At 42.0% G+C, this 22674-nt stretch overlaps 1 protein-coding gene across 7 annotated transcripts in view; it reads right to left on the reverse strand.

Annotated features, from left to right (window-relative positions):
- Window positions 1–22674, reverse strand: part of LOC143212514 (zinc finger and BTB domain-containing protein 8A-like) — an 89439-nt gene that overhangs the window by 25101 nt on the left and 41664 nt on the right. Inside the window, exon 5 of one of the 7 annotated variants that reach the window (XM_076431360.1) lies at window positions 1330–2437. The exons of the other annotated variants lie outside the window; for them this stretch is intronic. Coding sequence (XP_076287475.1) covers window positions 2376–2437 — 62 coding nt within the window. The 3' untranslated portion in view covers window positions 1330–2375. Of the gene's footprint in view, window positions 1–1329; window positions 2438–22674 lie in introns of those variants that run through there. 7 annotated transcript variants of the gene reach the window in all.

Here is a 22674-nt window from a genome sequence, read left to right on the forward strand (position 1 = left end):
AACCCTGAAACCGTAATAGGGCTCGTAAGGAGTTCTGCAGAAGGGTCCTTGTACCTCTGCGTTGCCATAAGAGCTCCGAGAGCTTCCCCCACTCAGTGCCGTTTGGTTCTCGTATTTCACGACCATAACTACTCCGCACTTTGTCCCTATGTATACCGGGAGAACGTGCAAGATGCCCTTGAATAGTTGAGGAAATTTTATTGGCGAGGTGATTCGAATCTGCCTTCACAATGGTGGACAAGTAGAATGGTGCCAATTGAAATTGTCAATTAACCCCTCGCCTGATCGTGTCTGACTCCTGTGATGAAGATTCTGAATAGATTCTAATGAAAATGTATGTCAACAATTTCCAATAACCGAAATAAAATTCTATTTTGGTTCTGTTAATGTGCAGCTCTGTTGGGGAACATATACAGGCACACGATGATCTACAAAAATAAATAAATCGTAGGGCAAGGGGTTAAGGAAAACCAAGACAAACAGCAAATGCGACGAAACAGTGCGCAATAGGCCTCGTTCTAATCAAGAGACTGAAAATTCTAGACTAATCAAGAGCTCCACAGGAGCAGTGCGTGGATGATATCCTTTTTCTTAACGCACCCTTTAATTTATACACTGTGGAAATGAACAGGAGGCAGGAACATGAACAATAGCCAGAAGAGCTTGACAGTGCACCGCGAAGGCGCGGCGTGGTACATAGAACGTCGGAACAATTTGCAAGCTAATATATTCCTGGATAAAATCAGCCCAACGAAAAAGCATCCGGATGACCTGTTTCGAGCAGGCCACCCCTAGGTAGAGGTGAATCCACTGGTGAAAGCACCGAAGTATATTCCAGACCACGCTACTCAACCCAAGTGCCATGAGGACCCTACCTAGCTTTTGTTCCCTCATACCCTAGATATTTTTCTTCCTCCGACCAGCTAATCTCTCTGTGTGTGTGTCTGTGTGTGAGTTGCATGCAAACGGGAAGTATACTGTTAGGGTATAGGGCAGTATAGGACAACCCCTGTAACTTTGGACATGGGCAAATATTTTGGTTGTCCAGAACCCTTAGGCACATTGGAACGTGAAGGAACTGTTTGCTAGGTCTCTTCTTGCATGAGGAAGTCTTTTCTTCAGGGTCCTAGATGAACCTGATCACTTGGTTTTGCGATTGGATCGAGTCTACAGCTTGGAGGGTCAGATGCTTGCTACTAGCTGGAGAAGGATTGAAGCTGTTGATGATTTCCTGCTTGATCTATAGCCTGGAGGGCCAGACCAGTGCTTGCTGCTAGCTGGAGAAGGATGATGATTGAAACTGTTGGACTTGGATGATCTCCTGCTTGATCAGCAGCTTGGAGGGCCAGACCAGTGCTTGCAGCTAGCTGGAGAAGGATTGAAGCTGTTGGACTTGGATGATCTCCTGCTTGATGACGAGTCCCTCGAAGACTGTTGATAGCAGTCGTGGCATAATTCCTCAGGTGATCTTTGTTGCAGCGGATGGTGTGTACACAGTGTTTGTATAACAACGAATGGTCCCAAAGGAAAATTACAAATTGTGAGATTGTTTAAACGACCTACGATTTCGATTTTCGTGGAAACTGAGTGAGAACACGGCCAACAACAACAATAACACGTCGAACAGTGAAGAACACGGGTTATTGGACATTCGAACGTACAGTGATTTTCGTTTTCCTGTCAGCGATACGTCTGACCGCCGGATGCGGCGACAGCAGCCGGAAGTATCGGCAGGTTAACGGAAGAGTATCGGCAACACACGATCTGGAATTGACAATCGACTCGGGAATCTGAAACGGGAATGCTGCGATGAGATGAAACATGTTGTCAAAATTCCATTGTCTCCCCTAAACAGACACGTAACAAAGCTGAACTCATTGTCTCGCTCTGAACACCCCCATATAGAGCTCCGAAGGGGAATCAGTTTTAACCCTTAAAAATTATGTTTGAACCACAGGAAAAATCGGAGTCGGTCTTTGATGAAAATTTAACACGTTGACTGATTTGTAAATCCCAGAAAATTATGAAAATAAAAATTGTAAACAAGTTCCAATTCTTAGCAGAATTTAATTTGCGTCTTTAACATTTCTGCGTGTTATAAAAGCAAACAGAATTGAATTTATTTGTGATGTAACATTTCCAAATTTAGTTAAACGTCATCGTGTTAACAAATATCACTGGACAGCGGATTTTCGTCCAACATAAAAGCTGTCTGTACAAAATTTGGAAAAATAAAATGAAGTAATTAAATAAATAAATAATTGGAAAAATCCGCGGTCCAGAAGATCGCCGAAGAGTCCGCGCCGACTGAACGTTTCCCGCAGAAAAATGATTTTCCGAGAACGCAGTCCAGTTGGCCGTGCGACAATTCATTATTATTCGACCGGCGACAAAAATGTAAATATCAGTGTGCACGTCGAGGGATCACGAGAATGATCTGGAATCAGAAGAAAAAAAGAAAGATAGACGGCTCGGTTAACACACAATTATGTTTAATCAAAAAATTAGTATGAAATACATTAAATGCACATGTGATTAATTCTCCATTATATTTTGTTTTTTTATCCTTTTGTTTTTTGTTTGTTTCATTTTTCTCTGTATCCTCCGTCATCCGTAATAGTTTTTTTTTCGTATCTACACTATAATTAAAGGTGTATATAATAATTGCAATCGTAACGTAACACTTGCATGTTAGAGAATAACCATAAGAATAAGAATATAATCGTAGTAACAATAAGAAGTAGTAAGAATAATTTCCTCGTAATAAAATCGATATACGCCCTATGTAGAATCGTTAGTCCTTGTACCTGCATGGTCAAAACGGTTTTATTTCTTTTTTTTTTTTGCGCTTCACTGTCTCTCTCTCTCTCTAAATATATATATAATATATATCATTCGCAAAAATTCTTGTTCATCTCCGACGAGAATTATCAATTAATATATTTAATCAATTAATTAGTTCCAAAGGTTTTTTATTTTATTTTAAAGTGCGCCCCTATATTGTACGTTTCAATAATTCTTAATTCGATCGTTTTCCGCAAAAGGAGAACCGTTTTCCGAATAACTGTTCATGTTTCTTTTCTGTTTGCTTGCGTCATCATGTACAATATACTATAATCCGTCCCGATAACGGGGGGGAAACTATAGCGGAACCGCTGCCCGTCGACGTCGACGTCGATCGACGTCGGTGCTCCACGGATCCCGACGAGAAACAGACGACAGAAAATCGTCGACGTGTTCACTCGTCGCGTATGTGTTGCGTCACGCTGTCTCGCGCGCGATTTCCGTCGGACCGACGAACGATTCGTCGGACGAAAAACTCGACGAGCACCGACTCGATCGGCCGTCGTCGCTTCTCTTTTCTTCAGTAGTATACGGAGGTGCGCGAGAACCCGAAAATGTTCAGACGAGTTCTCGAAAATGTTGAAATTCTCCGTTATAAGATTTCCGATATTCGAGGCGTCTCCGAAAATCACATTATAAAATTTATGCATTAAATCTGTTTTTTCGAATCCCGATACTTTCGAGAATCCGACGCGACTCGTCCCGATCATCGAGATCCCTAAATTTTCGGGTTCTCGCACACCCCTATCATTTTCTAATCCCGATAACTTCGGGAATCCCGAAACCTTCGGGAATCTCGTGCATTTTCGGGAATTTCAAAATTTCCGAGAACCCGTCGCGACTCGTCTCGGCGTATTTCCCGACCGTACGTCTTCGGGTTCTCGCACACCTTGCGTAGTATAATAACGGACCGAAGGAATGGAAGAAAAGGGAGAGATAGAAGCGAGACACATCTCGGAGCTCCGTTGGACGGTAATAAAAGTGGAAAACGGAACTGAAATCAGCCGGTTCTCTTGCTCTTTTGCTCCTGATTGAACAGGGGATGGGGGTGCCGGGGTTTGGAGGATGGAAGGACATTCCATTTGATTCCCTTCTGACACGCATCGACTTTCTCTCCCTCTCATTCTCACGTAAAATGCAACGTTAACGATTTACACTTTATTCACCCCACCCCTCCCCTTCCCCCTACTCCACTTTCTTTCTTTGACTGCTCACCTTTCCTTCCATTTCCCCTTCCCCTCCCCCCTTCTTTATTTACACGCGCCAAGATCATTCTCATCACTCTCACTCTCGAACTCTAAACCATAAACGCCCCCTAGTTTTCCCATATTTTTTTTTTGTCGAACGAAGAGTAGAACACGCTCAGTAGTTTGTGGCACACACACACACAGCAGCAGCGGCAGCATTGTGTGTGTCCGATTTACAATTATTACAGTGGTTTCATCGTTTTTTTTCTTGTTTTTATTCGTTCATTTATATTTCATCCCCCGAGAAAAATAACAAAATGTATATATATATATGTATGTGTATGTATATATATATACCTTTTATTTATATATTTATATTTATATACGTATGCTCATACGAAGGATAGATATATACATATACCAGGTGTGTGTCGTGTATATACATATATATCCGTAATTATATTCCGTACTTCTTGTATATATTAATATATAAAGAGATATTAATAATAGTACTTCTTTCTTTTTTTTTCTTCTTCTTCTTCTTCTTGTTTGTTGTTGTTGTTTATTTTGTTTTTTTTTTAGCGTTCGGTAATGTACAGCGGCGGGTCAGTGACGGCGGACGGTGTCGCTCGACGAACGAAGAAATCTCGGTGAAAAGAAAAATTCGCCTATATCGTGCTCCTTATTCCTATGATCAGCTAAGCCTAGTCCCTAGGTAACACCTACACCTATGTAACTACACTCATAATGTTCACTTGCACAGCCATAGTTTCTTTCCTTTCTCGTCGCATCTCTCGACTCATTCTCTCTCCCTTTCTACTCTTTGCAGTTTCCTCTGACTCTCTTGCTTCCTCCCTTTCGCTTTCTCTCGTTTTCTATCCTCGTCCATTTTCTACGACGAAAATCACGAGGTCTGACACTACAGTAATCCCACGATCCAAGCCGATTCTCGGTTCTCCGCTGTGACAGAGATCGTGGAGGGACACTATCATTTCTTGGCCGCGTCGAACGTAGAAAAGGACAACGTGTTTACTTATTCTCCATGAAATCTTACCGACATATTTGCAACATTTTTCAAGATACAATTTGGCCCAGATTCACTGTACGAGTGAAGCATAATTTGTAATTTATTTTACATAAACAACTTAACATCTCGAAAATACGTTTTCGAAGAACTGGACTAGGGAGGGGAACAGGCTTAGATCGCGGGATTGCTGTATATCGTGTCCACGAGTTAATCCCGGGCCGAATGATCCTACAGGATGATTAAAAATATCCTGATCACTCCTGGATCATCGATCTCCCCGATCGTCCTCTCAGGACTTTCTCCTAGCACCCCTTACCATTTTCTTTGCAGTTCGATGATTGCAGAAATTTCAAACTAAAATCGTAAAAAATCGTAGAAAACCGAACTATTCATTTATATATATATATATATATTCATTAACATATTAATTACTACGAACATGCTAGAATTTTTCTAATAAATGCACGCTAGAATCGCAAAGGTTAATTCGTTCTTTAATATATCTGGCATAAATTTCTGCAATCATGTCCAACGGAACTGCTGGATATCTCGAAGAATTTCCTTAGCATAGTCAAAGAAAATTCACGTTTATTGTACGCCTACATTTCACTAATTAAAGATCGATCACAGACGAATATAAAATCGCGAGAAATCAACGAGGCTCGTTGTTAGACATTTTGCAATGAACCATCCCGACAAAGTGTACGAATCTTTTCCTCCACATTTCGCCCGTTCCCCCACTATGTGTCGCCGCGCCGCCGGAAGTGGGGGAACGGAATGATCGATGGTGGGGACCGTGTGGCTCGAAGAACAACAATAGCTCCGGACGAACGACAAAGAATGCTCTGCGACAGACACATGACGGATAAGAAACGGCATTGGTCCCTAATTTGATCAAACAATTACGAAATAGTCGGTGAAGTTGAAAACAGTTAAATTATCTACCGGGCGATGGTTTCATAATTGTTGAAAGTCTACGACCCACTCCTTTCAGTAACAGATCTCTCCGACAGTTCTTCTTCATAATTTCGTTCTTCTCTTCGAAGAATACTCGCGTGTTAATTAAGAAAAACGGAAGGAGAATGTAACGACGAGAGCGTTAAAGAATCTCTTCGGGAAAATTCGTTCTTATAAACGGAGCTCCTCCCGAAGAAGAAACTTCGCAGCATCGCGCTTCCGCCTCGAACTTGTTTCAATTGTACCGCGGCGCGGCGAGAACGTTTTTCCAGGTTCTTTCTCGCCCAAGTTTCGAGAGTCTTGAACCGCGCGCTACGAAAATATTCAATCTACACACCTATATAACGTCAACGGAATAGCACATCTCCTCCCGGCCCCTTACAACGAAACCCCTTCTTCACGCGGCGCTGAAAGACTCTTCGATAAGTACATCACATCTACGAATTATGCTAACAATTGTAAACCGATAAACATTACCACTTTCGTTTGCCGGACCATTGGAAAAAGTCCTCGTCCGCTAAAATCCACGACAAGAACGTTGCAGTTAACAATTCGTACAGGATATCGTTGCACTTCCTTATAAGGGTTCCTCAGATGATTTCAAGCAACTTTTCCCTTTACGGAAATGTTCTACGTGGCTTCGTTACGGAGTTATTCGCGAAAAATGTTGACCGATCAGGGTGTGGCCACAGTGCGCGGACTCCGCCCCGGCCAATGACAGCACCGCGCTCAGCCAGACCCGTCCCCTGGCCACGCCCTGATCCGTCAACGTTTCTCGCTGATAACTCCGTAGCGAAGCCACGCATAACATTTTTGCAAAGGAAAAAGTTGCTTGGTATAACCTCGGGAATCATCCCCGTGGAAGATTGTACAACAATTTTGTACAAACTGCATCGTGGTTCGATTTCATGGCAATTTGGAACGCAGTATCTCCGAATTAGAGTAACAACAATCAAGCAATAAATATTACATTAATTTCGTATAAATCCTACAGCCGAATTCGACGGATGTCCTAATCACGGTAACAATAATCGAGCAGTAAAGATTAGAAATCCCCGGTACAACGATTCGGAGAGAGCTTGTCAACTCCTCGGAATCCGCGAGATTCCCTTTGGTAATAGCGATGATCAATTTCTATGAACCTCTGCGCGCACAGTGCTGGCGCGAATTTGAAATTCAAATTCCCCCCGGTACTATTTAAGAGCAATTAATTTAATCGCGGCTCGAATCTCCTGATTTTCCCGAACGCCTTTCTAAACGACGCGGCACACGAACCCTTGTAAATCGATAAGGACCTTTAACAAAAATGAACGAAGCCCCGTCACGCGACTACGTAACAAAGAGGGGGTGCAGGCGGGGGGAAGGAAGGGTGATGTGGAAGGGGATTTCTCAGGAGGAGGTACGAGGACGAAGGGGTTGAAAAGGGGAGAAAGATCTTAAAAAGGGAGGAAGAATCTAAGGGGAGACAAAGAGTCCTCGATTTCAAAGACGCTCGTCCGTTCCTATACTTAATAGAAATCGCTCGGACATCGTGTGAATTCGTTCGGCCGATGTGCGAACGCGACGACTCGGAAAAGTGAACGGAAACGTGATTCGTTTTCTCCTTTTTTTTATTATTATCTTCCTTATCTCTCCCTCTCTTCCTTCCTTTCTTTCTACGTTTCTTTGTTTCCTTTTTTTACGTTCGTTTTGTGCTTCATACCCGGTCGTAACACCACGAAAACTTAACTTTATACCCGCCGAGCGACAGCGTCCGCGACCCGCATTTCTTTACTATCGCAATATTGCACGATTCATGTTATCTCGTTTCTTGTTCTCATCTCTCTCTCTCGCTCATTCTCTCTAACTCTAGCTCGCTCTCTCTCTCTCTCTCTCTCTCGCTCTCTCTCTCTCTCACTCGTTTTCTTTCATCGATTCCATTAAATTCATTTTCAATTTCAATAAGGTGTTAGCACCAATCTATTATATCACAATGTTCCACTCCACACCACGCAACTGTAAATATATAAATACCTATATCGTAGTAGTAGTAGTAGTGGTAGTAGTAGTAGTGGTAGTAGTAGTAGTAGCAGTAATAGTAGTAGTAGTAATAGTAATAGTAGTAGTAATAGTAGTAATAGTGGTAGTAATAGTAATAGGAGTAATTGTAATAGCGGTAGCAATAATAGTAGTAGTGTAGTCATAGTAATAGTAGTACGTAGTAGAGATTTCCGTTTAATTAAGAAAACGTTTCGATATAACAGCCAGGCGACCGGATACTAAACGTGCGTTCACACACACCGGTGTAGGTCACTTCATTTTGTAAATTTCTCTTGTGGATTCTCGTTCGTGTATGCCGTGTACGTGTGGGAGTGTGTCTGTGAGCCGAGGATTTCACTTATTCACCGAATACTTTCGTAACTTCTTGCTTTAAAGAAAAATCACAGGTCGTCGATATTCTTTTGTACGACGCCCGGTATATTTTCTTGGATATTCTCGTAGAGCACAGAAAGACCAATCCAACAAGTACCATGACCATACCAATCCGGCCCGTCAGTCCCGAGATATTTATGTCCGAAGTGCGAGGTGCAGGTTAGGTTGGTCATATGATCATGGTACTCGTTGGATTCGTCTTTCGATGCTCTACGAGAAGATCGCGTCAAAAGTGACAGAATAGAAAAAACATTCATATTGTTTGCAAAAATGCTATTAAAATCCTCACAGCCGAAGTGGTTCCAGCGGATTCGTGCGATTCTCGTCCACTGTTTTTCGTCCGCCGGGTCTCGCGTCCGGTCGGATACTTTTGGCCGACGAACGCCAAGAATCATAGTAGCGTCGCCGTAAAAAGGCTGCGGCTGCTTCCATCGCGAGGAAACGATTTCTCGCGAGAGCCGGAAGCCGTCGCAGAAAACTCTCCCTCCCCCCCGTTGAAACGCATTCGAACGAATGAACTTTCCAGCGAGTGGCGTCTCTTTGAGACATTATTAGCCAGCGCTTTTTTTTCTCTCCCGGACCAACAACCGGCTACCGAGAAAGAGCAAAAGGGTTGAACGAAAGTGAACGAACCTAACCGGCCGACACATTTTACCTCCTCTCTCTTTCTCTGTTTCCGTGGATCGGAGCTTTTTCCTTTCGTGCTTCCCCCGAAGAAGATGACGAAGAACACGTTTGACGGGACGCGCGGGCGCCGTCGTTTAAGAAAACGGGTTTTCAACCGAGAACTTGTATTTATTAAGGTGAAAGCCCATTACAAAATTAAACCTCGAACTCCCCCGCTGGGACAAAAACCGCCAGCGTTTCTGCACTCTCGAGGATCCCGGGGTTCGCCGGTACAACTGCGGAACACTGCGCACAGCTTGCGCGCGATATGTTTGCAAAAACCAGCCGGGGATCGGTGAATCGGTTTTTCACGGTGCGAGGAGCTGAAAGACGCCAGCCAGCCAGCCAGACACCGGAGCAACGCGACGATTCAATGACCGGAATCGAGGCTCTTCTGTGTGTCGAGAGACGGGATCAGGTTGTCTGGATTGCGGTTAAATTATGATCGATGTGGACCGTAGCTCACGGGATTAGACTGTAAGTTGGTTAGGGGATCGGCTGGGTCTACAGGAGGTCTTGACGCGGTGTAAGTTACGAGAGGAACGGCGAAGTTCCGGGATACTTGGACGATGTCGAAGAGATGAATGCGCATCGACGTCAGAAGAGTATACGAACTTCGGAAATCACCTAGCCGAATTAATTCTCGGTGAAACTGGTCGATCGGGACCCAAGATCGATGTCAATCACATTTCACAGTGCATCGGAACAGGAATCTCTACTGGAATTAATTTTCATTGAAAGTTTGTCTACTGATACCTTATGGTTTTTCTTGGATAGTCTTGTGGGGCGTGAAAAGACGATTCCAACGAGTACAAACATCATACTGTTACGATCATTAAGTCTCGAGATATTCCCGATTGAATGGTGGGGTCTAAGTTAGGCCAAATCTTTCAGACAGGAATATCTCGAGATCGAATGATTGAAAATGTACGGTCATGGTACTCGTTGGATTCGTCCTTTCGTGCTCTACGAGATTAACGAAGAGAATATATAGGGTGTCGTATAAAAAAGGAAAATCACTGGCGTCAGAAGAGGATCTTCCGGTGGAATTAATTTTCATTGGAAGTTTAAGATAGATTCTGATTAGGATTCAGTGTGGACATAGCTTAAGTCCTCCGGAAAGTTCATTCGATCGCATACAGGCAAAGTGGCACCTCGTCAGACGTCGATAGATCGATGCCTCTCAGATCCTCTCTGGCAGATGATCATCGCAGATCAGAGCTATCCGTCGAGAAGCTCGCGCAGGGTCTGCTCTCGCATCATTTTCCCTTTCCCTTCTCCTCCCCCCCCCTCTCTCTCATTTTTCGTCCCGTCTGCTCGAAATACGCGACGCGCCTCGAGTGATTCGCATGCCGATCGAATACTGACGGCGTAACGAGAGCCTCTATACGTCGATTCACGCGAATACCTCCGGAAATATTTGCGTCCTCTCTCTATGTGTGCGTGCGTGTCTGTGTGTGAAACACGAGCGTGAAACGACGTACTACCCCCCGCCGCTCGTTAGACACTTTTTAGCTGATAAACTCGGCCGTAATGGGTTTATTACCGAACTATGAGCACTATCGATCGGGCCCGTTAATTCAACCAACAAATGCCAGGAGATCGCTGAAGACGAGCCTCTCTCCATTCGCAATCTTTGCGAGCTCATTTAATAATTGAAGGTGACGACGTCACAATCTTATCCTCCTGTCAAGAAATCCAGAAAATTGTCCAGGATATTAACAATACTTCATATGGCTTTTCTTGGACATTCTTCTAGAGCGCGGAAAGACGATTCCAACGAGTATAAACACTGTACTGTTACGATCATTCAATCTCGAGATATTCCCGAATGAAAGGTGGATCTAAGTTAGGCCAAATCTTTCAAACTGGTATATCTCGGGATCGAAAGTGTATGGTCATGGTACTCGTTGGAATCGTCTTTTCACGCTCTACAAGACCATCGAAGCCAGTATATAGGGTGTCGTATAAAAAGATTTCCCTCACGAAGTTTCTCATATTTTTCAGGTAGTCCGAAGTCCATGAGAGTCCATGCACAATGCTGGTTTTCCGTGGAAGTTTGTCACGGGTTGCGGACAATTTTCTGTCGGCTTGCGATCGCTCTTCTCGCGGGCTACAGGGAAACGAGGTTCGTAGAGGGGCGAGATAAATGCATGCGGGGGAAAAACCGAGTAGAAAGTAAACGGTGGTCGGGGATGAAAGGACTGCGGGGAATAGCGTGCAATAGTAGGAGAAGAGGAGAACAGGGGAAAAATATCTACGACTTCTGACACTCTTCTGGGATGTCGCGCAGCGGTGAGCGAGACGTAACTTCTCCCCATAACTTTGAAATCATTTAGCGCCGACCACTATCCTCATTGTCTCGTCAGTAGACTGCGGATCTTTATGCATTCATAGGAAAATTGGGTAGACGAAACTCGAAGTTGTAGGAAAATTTTGAAAATTGAACATGTCAATATAACATTCTACTTGGTTTCTATGTCTTGCGATCGACGCAGACAATTTTTATTTTGGGACCTTCTGGTCGCGTGAAAAAGAGAACGTTCGGAAGTTGGCGATGAAAATGATGTTCAAGCAATTTTCCTTTTAATTAATTGTCAAACGGATTGGTTATATAACTTTTAGCAATTCATAGAATACAGTTTAATGATACGAGAAAATAATTTTGCGTTCGTCTGGGTCGGATTCTATTTTCCGTGTCAGCCGAGAGAAAATGTTTTGTCTGGGATCGGTGATTAAATTTGATAGGGCGGTGGGCCGAATAAAATTATGTTGATTGAAGTCCGTGAAATTTAAGAGGATTAAAGGAACGGGTCCTGTAATGAAGTTGGCCCGTGCGGTTTTCATTTCGTTGAAAAGGAGATTTGATACTGAGCGGTAATTTTATCAAGCTTGACTGGCAGTCAGCGTATGAATGGCGAATTTAATTGCGTGTTGGATTGACGCGTGCGAAATGCTTTATCTTTGTGTAGTCGGGAGTTTCCGGCTGGAAAAAAAATTCGACGATATTTAGACTGAAACGCTTGATATCTAGAAAAATGAATAATAAATTGCGAACCCTTTTAACGATCGTTACTATTATTAGACTGCGGACTATGCAAAATAAATTCTTAATACATAAAATCTATAAAATCACTATCACTGACTCCTGCTATATTTCCTTTAAAAATCAAACTGTTAGAGCAACTGAAGATCGCATTATAATTATTGACCTGAACAGTCTCTCAAATATGTTCCGATTACCGTCGAAATACGCGAGGTGTTTTCGCACGGAATAATCGAATCGCGTCAACACACAGATAAACAAATATGCATATATATGTAAACCGAATAGCGAAAAATGTTGGGCAAACAAATTATAATAAAAATAATACCCCTCCAGCCGGCGCCAGTAATGTTGAAAGATTAAGTTCGGCGATCAATAAATTTTCTGCCGATCCTGTTTAATTTTAGCAGACGGAATATATTGAATTTGGATAGTAAACACGGCACAGCGAAATATCAACATACCGGAGCCAATTATCCCCCTCTGTTTAATATTTTCCCGTCGAAACTTTCCCGATAAAGCATTTTTCCGACTTATATATTTGAATAATCTTTTTATGTTGGAACGGCCTGATCATTTAGTTGCGAAATAACGTGCACCCACGAGAAACGGTACGGCTGCATTATTAAATCGGTAACGAATGTTTACTCAGCGTTTTTAATATCCGGCGAACAGCTAGGTATTGAAACGCAAAATGGTCTTGAGTCCACCTAATCGACTCCCGAATAAATTGTAAATCGGCAGCGAAGAAATATTCTTCGTTTTACTAGAATAATTATCACAATCGTGGAATTTTTCCAACAATCCTGCAAGATGAGTGGTTCAGAAGTTACGAGTGTTTAAAGTTTAAAGCTATTCTCAGTGTTTTCGACTGTAAATCGCTCGACTTTAAACACTGATAACTTTCGAACCACTAGTCTCCTAGGCTGGAAACTTGGATTTTTGGCATTCTCTCGCCAGAATCTACAGTATTACACGTGAAAAAAGGGAAAAATTTTCTGGTTACCCGAGTTACAGTGCGGCGAATAAATCTTCAAATTGGTAAAAGAGAAAATTAAGTTTAATGTGATCCCTGCTGCTTCCACGACTCGGAGAAATTGCTTTTCTCTGTCTATCGAGTGCAGACACGTTTTCGAAGGGTAAAGCTTGCGAAGGAGAGAATTTTAGAGTAAGCGGAACGGTGACGCCCACCTAAAAATGCAGCCTGATCGCGGATATTTGATAGAGCAAAGGCAGCGTGTCACGACGGTCTGCAGAGCCTCTGAACCCGCCCCTAAAACTGGTTCCGGATGGCAGATAATGGAATAGATAAGCACGTTGTCGGCGGAGAAACGCGACTCGCGGTCGGACAGGTGGATTCGTGACACCGCGTTCACTGTTTTATTACAAGAATCGCATCGACACGATATATAATTAGCCCCCCCCCCCGCCCCCGCGGTGCTAGTCTCGAGTTGTGGCGTGTATCGATCCTTTACACATTGCACACACAGTCGCGACTCTCGACTCGTGCCGCCGCGTCCCCTTTTCGAGTCTCACCGAGCTGCTCTAATACGTCTGGACGCGTTTTCGTCCGGTTCTTGAGTGCACGCTGCCAATTTCCGGGATTGTCCACGCACAAGTCGCCGGAACAGTCGATGGGTTAATCGTCCGAATCGGCGAGTCTGAAAACCAGACGGCGCCGATCCGCTAGTCGCGGCCGCGCGACGCTCAATTTCAGCGAAAATCTCGCCCTTATCGAAAACAAAGGTTTCCCTCCATCGCGCTGTCCCCTGCGTTACATCGAACCCGTAAAAACAAGTCGATCGCGACCAGACGGAATTTTATTATTATCGCGTCTCCAGAGGAACGGTTTCTCCAAATTCAGCCGAGCGAGTTGAAACCATTTTTATTAGGAGTTTGAACAATACTCTGAAATTTTGTTTACTCAGACCTTATGGTTTTTCTCGGATATTCTTGTGGAACGTGAAAAGACGGTTCCAACGAGTACAAACACCATACTGTTACGATCATTCATTCTCGAGATATGCCTGAATGAAAGGTGGGGTCTAAGTTAGGCCAATTATTTCAAACAGGAACATCTCGAGATTGAATGATCAAAAGTGTATGGTCCCGGTACTCGTTTGACTCGTCTTTACGCGCTTTGCAAGACCATCGAAGAAAGTGTACAAGGTGTCCTTTGTAATAAAAATTGTACGCGAAAAAAGTAAATGCAGTTTTCGTAATTTTTGTAAGGTGAAACGTTTTAAATCGAGTTTTAGTGGCTGGTAGGTTCAGCGTTAATTATTGTAGGAAAATATACTCGTGGGACAGACGCGTGTTCGCCGGTTCGATGGTTGTTTGAATGACGATTGTGAGGGAGCTGTATCGATGACGGTGTCTCTCAGTCCCGAACAAGTCAGAGTCCCTGAACAGTTCAGACGGTAGCGGTTTCCGTGTCGTTGAGCGTCGAGTCTCGTCGCGTCGGCCCGGTATTTACGTTTCTAAGTCAACCATGCACAGCGTTTTTCCGTTCTCCGTTTCTCTCTCCGTCGTCGACGTCGCAGTGAAAAGGCAAACGTAGGCAAAGGAGGAGAGAAAACGCAGAATCGCGCGCGGAGCTGGCTAACAACGGGCCGTGGCGCAGAACGATTGCCTTCGCTCGTGTAAGCTGCAAAGGCTGGTTGACGGTGCTTGTCTAGATGGCTGGTAATAATCCCGTTTTACCCAGCCGGCCTGGAGTACCGTGTAACTCGTTGCATTCTGCTCGGGGAACCGTCCACCATCCTTCAACCAGACCTGCGGGAGCGTTCGCTCGGGAAATCGATGTCCCCCCGTCCCCCATCGCATAAGGATTTCTTCGATGCCGATCCACAAGAATCACGGCTTCGATGGCTGGCTAATTCTCCGAAAAATTTCGCAGACAATTTTTGTCTCGTAGAAAAATCTCTGGGGAAGAATCGCTCAATGAAAATAAATTCGTGGCATTAATTATTTCATTATTTCTTTTTGTCAAATTGTAGTGCCAAAGGTGGTTCGGAAACCACCTTATAAAAAACGGTAGGTCCCGTCGCGAAAATAACCCTGGCAGTTAAGAAACCGACGTAAAAAAGAGAAGATTATTTATTTACGTGACATTTTATATTTTTCATTTTAAGATTATAGAAATCGCGGAGTTGCTTCCATGGAAACTGATTCGATAAATTTCTTTATCCAAGGACATATTGTGATTAATGTAACGTAATTGTGAAATAAATAGTTTGGAAGTTGAATTCTGGGTAAGCTGCATTGGGAACCGTAATCGAGGGTTCGTGAAAAATCCGACAGGAGATCGCCGCTGATCAAAGGAGAATTTCGTGTTACTTCGAAGGGTCTTGTAACGGAAGGCAAAAGTTCCATGTAAAACTGGCTGGTAATTACAGGTAACTGTAACCCAACAATGGCTATGTAATTTCTTATACGACGCGACACGACGTTGCGAGGAAAGTTTAGACGACGCGACGGTGTGCACATGTGTCGACGTCTACGTACGAGGACAAGGGGAATCTCCGCTGTCCTTGTAGCGGGTCAGACACGAGGCTCCTGCATGTTCGAGCATATATGGGACACGTCCATTTAGCAACATTCGTCTGCATTACCGACCGAACGCGTCAGAGACCCAGTTATTCATTTTCCGCGAGTTTTCCGAGGGTCCATTGTAATCGGAGGAGGAACTACATAGATTGAATTTCTGTTTTCTTAATGGTTCCGCAAGGCCAAAATGTGTAAATAAATAAATGCACAAAACATAAAAAATCGACTATAATGATGATAAAATTGAATTTCTACCCGTCCAAATTTTATAGCAATATGCACTTGAACGAAGGAGTACTTCAAAATTTTGTACAGATCCTGCAAGCCAAAATATGTAAATAAATCCACAAAAAACAAAAAATCAACTATATCTTTTTACGATAATCAAATTGAATCTGTACTTGTTCGAATTTTCACAGTAATACGTACTTGAACGAAGGAGTAATATACATCGCTGAAAGGATTTTAATTTCGTGCACTCCGATCGAAATTTCCCGGTGTAAATATTCTCTGCAGCCTTTTCCGACCCCGTTGAAAACCCCATGAAAATTCATGTTTAACCGAAGGGTTGAAAAAGTTTCGCTGCAGCTATGAAGTATTCCACTTGTTAAAATTTTATCCGAACTTCCGGTCTGTTAAGGGAGTTACGAAACTTCGAGTAATCATAGGTAGCGTTTTAAAAATTTAATCTTGTCCGTAACCATTATCATATTATGAAATTTCTGAATGGGACTTGCTAAAGTTTCGTTGGAAGTGACCGACAAAAAAAAGGAGGAAAAAACCGAACTGTTAACACAGCGAAATTGTTGTTAACATTTCCCGGGAAAATGGATGGTCTACTAAAAAGTTCACCGTCGCGAGAATGATCGAGTATCAAGGTAGAATCGCCGAGGTGAATTTTTTAATTATTATCAGAGCGCGGTATCTGTGTTCCGGGAGAGAAATTGTTGTAAAATTGGCCGCTTAATATTCTTTAGCTGATATTTATTAAAATGGGAGGCTTCCGTGTAATTCCTGTTTCCGTCCATTAGTCCTTGGAACCACGAATTTGCATAAAGATCCGCAGTCTACTTATTTCATTAGCTTACCTCTAACGACTACGATTAAGAAGAATGTTGGGCATTTGACTACATTGCGAATAAAATTCGCATTACTCTCTCTCTCTCTCTCTGTATTACGCCCGAGTGGAGAATAGAAGCAATATACCACTAGAAATTATTAAAACGATTCAACCGACACCGTTATCAATCTTGATTAAAATTTAAAACAATTGAAACGTTCATAGGAGAGTTTCAATTATTTTTAGAAATTATTGCAAATGTTGCAGAACATTTTCTCAAGATTAGATTATCATCCCTCAGGTTTACCGAGGATCCACGAAACGACTGCAACACCTGAGCTTACTTTGCTATCCTTGGGCACAGCCATAACCAGAGGCGAGTGTCTAAGGTGATTAAAGATGACACACCCATAACAGCTGAGGTGGAGAACGATGTGTTTCCTCCGGCTTAGATAGTTGTGAGAAAGGTGACGCTGGAAAATTTTCCTCTCCGAGCGTTAAGTACCTAATTATCCTAGTTCTCGATCTCGAATTTTCGTCGGGCACCAACAAACAAAATTTAATCAGATTACCGGACGGACCCGCCATTGGCAAGACCACTGCTACCCTAAACTTCGCCACCGTGGCCAGCTTTATTCGATTACTCCCGAAGGAGTCCGCACAGTTATACAGTTTCTGATTGTGGGGTTAAACATGTACAGGGCGCTGTCTAGCACCGTCGTAAATCTCCTGACAGAATATCATACTTTATTTGCAGGATATAATAGCCAGAGAACTACCCAGGGATTTGTTAACGATACTTCGAGATTTTGTTTGGTGATAACTTATGGTTTCTCTTGGATATTCTTGTGGAGCGTGAAGAGTCGATTCCAACGAGTACAAACATCATAGTGTTGCGATCATTCAGTCTCGAGATATTCCTGTTTGAAAAATAGTGTCTAAGTTAGGTTCATTTTTCAGGTAAGAATATCTCGAGATGGAATGATCGAAAGTGTACGGTCATGGTACTCGTTGGACTCGTCTCTCCGCGCTCTACAAGAGCATCGAAGAAGATATACAGGGTGTCGTACAAAAAAATATCGACGATCTTAAAATGTTGAAAAAGATTGACTCCAAGGAAAGATTCTATCTGCTGCGACATGTAAGCCTTGGGATAGCGTTTGTGCAACAAGAAATAAGTTAATTTAGTGCATTAAACACCTTGACCCCAGCGGCGAAATTGGACACCGCCGGCATCTGCCAGCCGTTCCCATGAACAGCAAAAAGCCGACCAATCCAGCACTCGGGAGCCGAGCAAGAAATCTCGAGACGAAGATTAACCAGTTGAATCCAAGTTGCTCGCGTAATAACTCAGGCTAAAAATGGCCTTGGCGAGGTTCGAGCTTCGATCCAGCATATTCCGAGCGATGCAAATTTACTAATATCGACCAGCTGACAAGAATCTACGAATCCAATTAGTATTTTCCCCTGATCCGCATACAGCGGACATTAATTTCGCTCCTGGACACAATTAAACAACCAGCAATCTTTTGAAAAAACAACTCTGGCGACCACCTTGCGTTCACCTAACTAAGTTCGACTCGAAAATTTATTTAGAAAAATCCAATGATTCCGTGTTTCATTTCACGGCGCTGTTAATTAAAGCTCCGAGACGCTGCTTTTTAATTTCTCCGGCGACCTGGCGGCTTAATCCCGGGCCAAGATGGCGTCCGAGAGGAGGCAATATCACGGGAAAATTCGGAATAATTAAACGAAACAAACGTTCTAAAAGTGCACGGTTTCCCCGCCGCGGGAACGATAAACTTTTTAAATTCGAACCTGGCTAGGCCGTATAACTCGGCGTTCGTCTTTTAAGCAGGCCATAAAGCTCGAAATAATTAAGTCGAGCGTTGTAAAAGCTGATGGCTGGTGAGAGAGAGCGCAGGACCCGTTGCATCCTCCACGGGAGCGTTTTATCTTACGAGCGCACCCCTGCGCGAACCATATAACGCGAAATCTGCCGCGGTAAAACGTAATCTAGATCGTGTTCGAGGATCCCGGCGTTCACCGGGCTGAAGATAACCCTGTCCGACGTACCAGACGCGCTCTGAGTAGTCGATCGCGATCAACGTTGACGGTTTGTGGATCCTTCAAGATGGAGGACGAGAAATTTTCTGCGAGACCAGCACGGAATTTTATGTTCGAGAATCCGAAGTTAATCGTTTCGGCTCCCGGATAGATTTAAATACAACGGTGGCAGTGAAACTGCTCGGCTCTGTGTTTGTGTGTGTATGTTTGTTGTAACGCCGGGTAGAAATAGAGAATAAAAAAGAAAACGGTGAATAAAAATGCAACCGCGCGAGAGCAGTGGCTGCAACGTAAAGAAGGTGCAAAAGTAAAGAAAAGTAGACAACAAGAAACAAAAAGGTCGAAGATAGGCCCTGCATAGCAATTCTTCCACGCCCATTAATAAATAATAAACGTATACTGCATTACTTTCAATATAATATATATATATATACTTGTGTTCCTGTTGGTTGTGTGTGTGTGTGTGTGTGTGCTCGCGTGTGTGTATGAGTGTGTTGCGTGGTAATACATAAACAGTGAATAACATATATATAAAATCATTAAAACGGTAAAACAAAATAAAATAAATTATCCAATATATTAATTAATATACTTAATCATCTGCGTAATATATTAATATTCTGGTTATGTATATATTATTATTATTATTATTATTATTATTATTATCGTATGTATATATTATTATTATCGTTAATAGTAATATTAAATTATAGGTATATGCGTGTTCTGTAAATATAACCTTAACTATGCAAAGTGCCCCTTTTTGTCGCAAAAGAGAGAAGAAGATCGACGGTAATATCAGTTGATCACAATGTAGCGGTTTGGCTCTTTGAATAGCTAACGGATCCGACTTCTCTTGATTTTTCACGCGTCGACACTGTAACGCGCGAGTGACGCGCGTACAACGATCCATAGATCCTCGCGTGTAACTTCTGCACGCGTGGTTCTGTGTTCAGGCTTGTCAGTGTGATTGTGTGTAACCGGTCCGGAAATATTCGCACGTCTCCGCACTTTCCGGTCGCGAAGTCGTCGCTTGGAGATTCACGAAATAGCTACGCGGCATACTTTATCCTGCGACTTTGTTGCCAAATATTCTGCAATGACAATCTTTCACTAGCAGACATGATGGACTGCGCATTTCATGCAATTTGAAACCGTGAGAACGATTGGCTCCCAGGCAAATTTGATTCTGCGATTTTCTTGCTAAATATTCTGCGATTTCAGTACAAAATATATTCGGCGATTCTATTCTTTCACTAGCAGACATGACAGACTGCGCATTTTATACAATTTGAAACCGTTAACACGATTGGCTCCAAGGCAAATTTTATTCTGCGATTTAGTTGCTAAATATTCTGCGATTCTATTCTTTCGCTAGCAGACATGATAGACTGCGCATTTTATGCAATTTCAACTAGTGAAAATAATTGACAAAAATTCTAATAAAAATAATTAATTCTGAAGACATTGCTTCGTTATTCCCAACCAATTATAATTGTTAAGATCGAGAATCACAGATCTTATTTAACTCCTAGTTGTTACAATTGAGGTAGAGTACTTTAATTTGGCATAATAACGTCTGTTTTTCATTTGATCATTCTACTCATGAATGCAGAAAAACCTGCAATGTGTTAACATTAGGTTTACGAAGCTCTACAAACAACTATTTCACATTATTTTATAAACACGATAAGAATGTGTCTATCTAAATTTTTGGCCATTTTTCCAATAAGCAAACATGCTTGATTTTGGACAACACACCCTACCAGCACAAGCTGAGGGCAGAATGAAGGCAGGTCCTCGTTTAAGAGGGCAGCACGGTCGCACTAATTTGGCGGACGTCAGATAGTATCCCTTGGGTAGTTAACCTAACTGTATAGATTATTTAAAACCTTTCTATATTCAACATGTTTGCACAAATTCTCATTATGAGACTATAAATTTAATATATGAGCGAGTAAAGAATGGATATTCAGAGAAATTTTGTAATATATTTTAGAGAAATACAGTAAATGCGTACGTGGCTACCCGGTTGACTGCACAAGGGATATACATGATCGACTTCCGCCATATTAGTGCGACCGTGCTGCCCTCTTAAACGAAGGACCTAACCTAAACCAGACCGGACGAGCATAAAGCTCGCGTGCTCGATGTCTGCTCGAGGCAGGCCTGGCTGACTGGGTTATACCCAAAGAAATCAATTTGGTAAAAAATTCCTCAGGGAAGCATCTTTACAATCTTAATAATCGCAAATTAAAAATATTAAAAATATCATTTTGACGGGTCCCGTAAACCCAGTGTTAATTATCTTTGAATTTTTGGAGACTGTGAAATCAGTCGATAATTCATCAAATTCTTCGATTCGTAAACAACATTACTTGTACGACTCTAAAATAAAACAATCGAAGATACAATAAAAAAATTCCAAAAATTGTTGATCAGTTTCCAAGCGAGAATTCGCAACCGAGAAGCACAGCCGTGCAAATTCTTCGAGGTTCGTCGGCTCGTATAACCCTTTATCGCTAAAATCCTCGTAAACTAGTGTGAAACGTGTCCGTGCATGCGATTCATATACATACATATATCAAAATTCACGATATACAGACATATATAAACCCGTTGCACGTGGAACCAAAAAGAAAAAGAAAAACAAAGGAAAAAAAAGAAAAAGAACAAACAGCTTGCAACCCCAACCAATGAAAAATATCAACCGTGTAACGACGATGACGCGCGGTGAGAAAAATATCGCAACCAGCCCTCTTGAATAAAAATTGCAATTATTTAACGTTAACTATATCATCCAACCAATGCTCGATTACTATAAACGGTACGATTATGATAAACGTATCGATATAACATATAACATATATATATATATTTAATATATATAATATTCATCAATATTATAATAATAGAATTATGTATACCACTACAAAAACAATCCGAGAATACAGCGATTAAAAAACAAAAAAAAGAAAATCGTGTGTGTGTGTGTGTGTGTGTGTGTCTGTCGAGTGTGTGCTTAAGTCCCGAATCGTGGAATGTCTCGTCTGATTTCCACTAATCAATCTGCTGCATATCAATTACACTGTGTCATCTGCGTCTCCACCGAAGCAATATTTCGTTCCACAATTTTTCAACGTATATTGCAAATTTATCCCGGAACTTCGTGAACCATTAATGCAATAACGAAATTTAATTTCGTCTGGGGATATTATGTGAAAGAAAAGTATTGAGAATCCTGTCGACAAAATGTTAACCCTGTGCACTTCGAAATATTTGAAATTGTTAAACTTCGCAAGGTAATGTGGGGCTTCAGATTTTTGAAAAGAATTTTTATATGAATAACATTAAATCTGTTTGTTTACTTTTACCAAATTTATTAAAAACGAGGCTATTTATGAAATTCATTTGTCGTGGTTTAAGAGACCCCACCCAGAGTTGAGCAAGTATTTCGTTTAAATAAAAATTTCGGATAAAGTGGGTTTTTTCCAAGTGGATTTTACACCCACTTTATTCGAAATTTTTATTCAAATAAAATTTTTGCCCAACTCTGACCCCACCGTACTATTCATGTGTTAATAGACCTTACCTTCCGAGGGTTTATTTTAAAACTTATTTATTATTATTAAATTCATTTTAAAATTATATTTTAAAATCGTGGTTTGAAAATCCTTCTAACGTTTCATGTTTTTAGGATGAACTTGCTACCAGAATTGCTACAAAATTCGGGTGAAATAGTGCAACAAATATTTTTAATTTATAAATAATGTCAATTTCTATTCAATTAATCCCTAAACGTATTTAATATTTCAACACACCACCGAGAAAGTCTGGAACGAGGTATTCTATCAATTTT

This window comes from Lasioglossum baleicum, chromosome 10, assembly GCF_051020765.1.
Source record: "Lasioglossum baleicum chromosome 10, iyLasBale1, whole genome shotgun sequence".
NCBI classification, from domain to species: Eukaryota; Metazoa; Arthropoda; class Insecta; order Hymenoptera; family Halictidae; genus Lasioglossum; species Lasioglossum baleicum.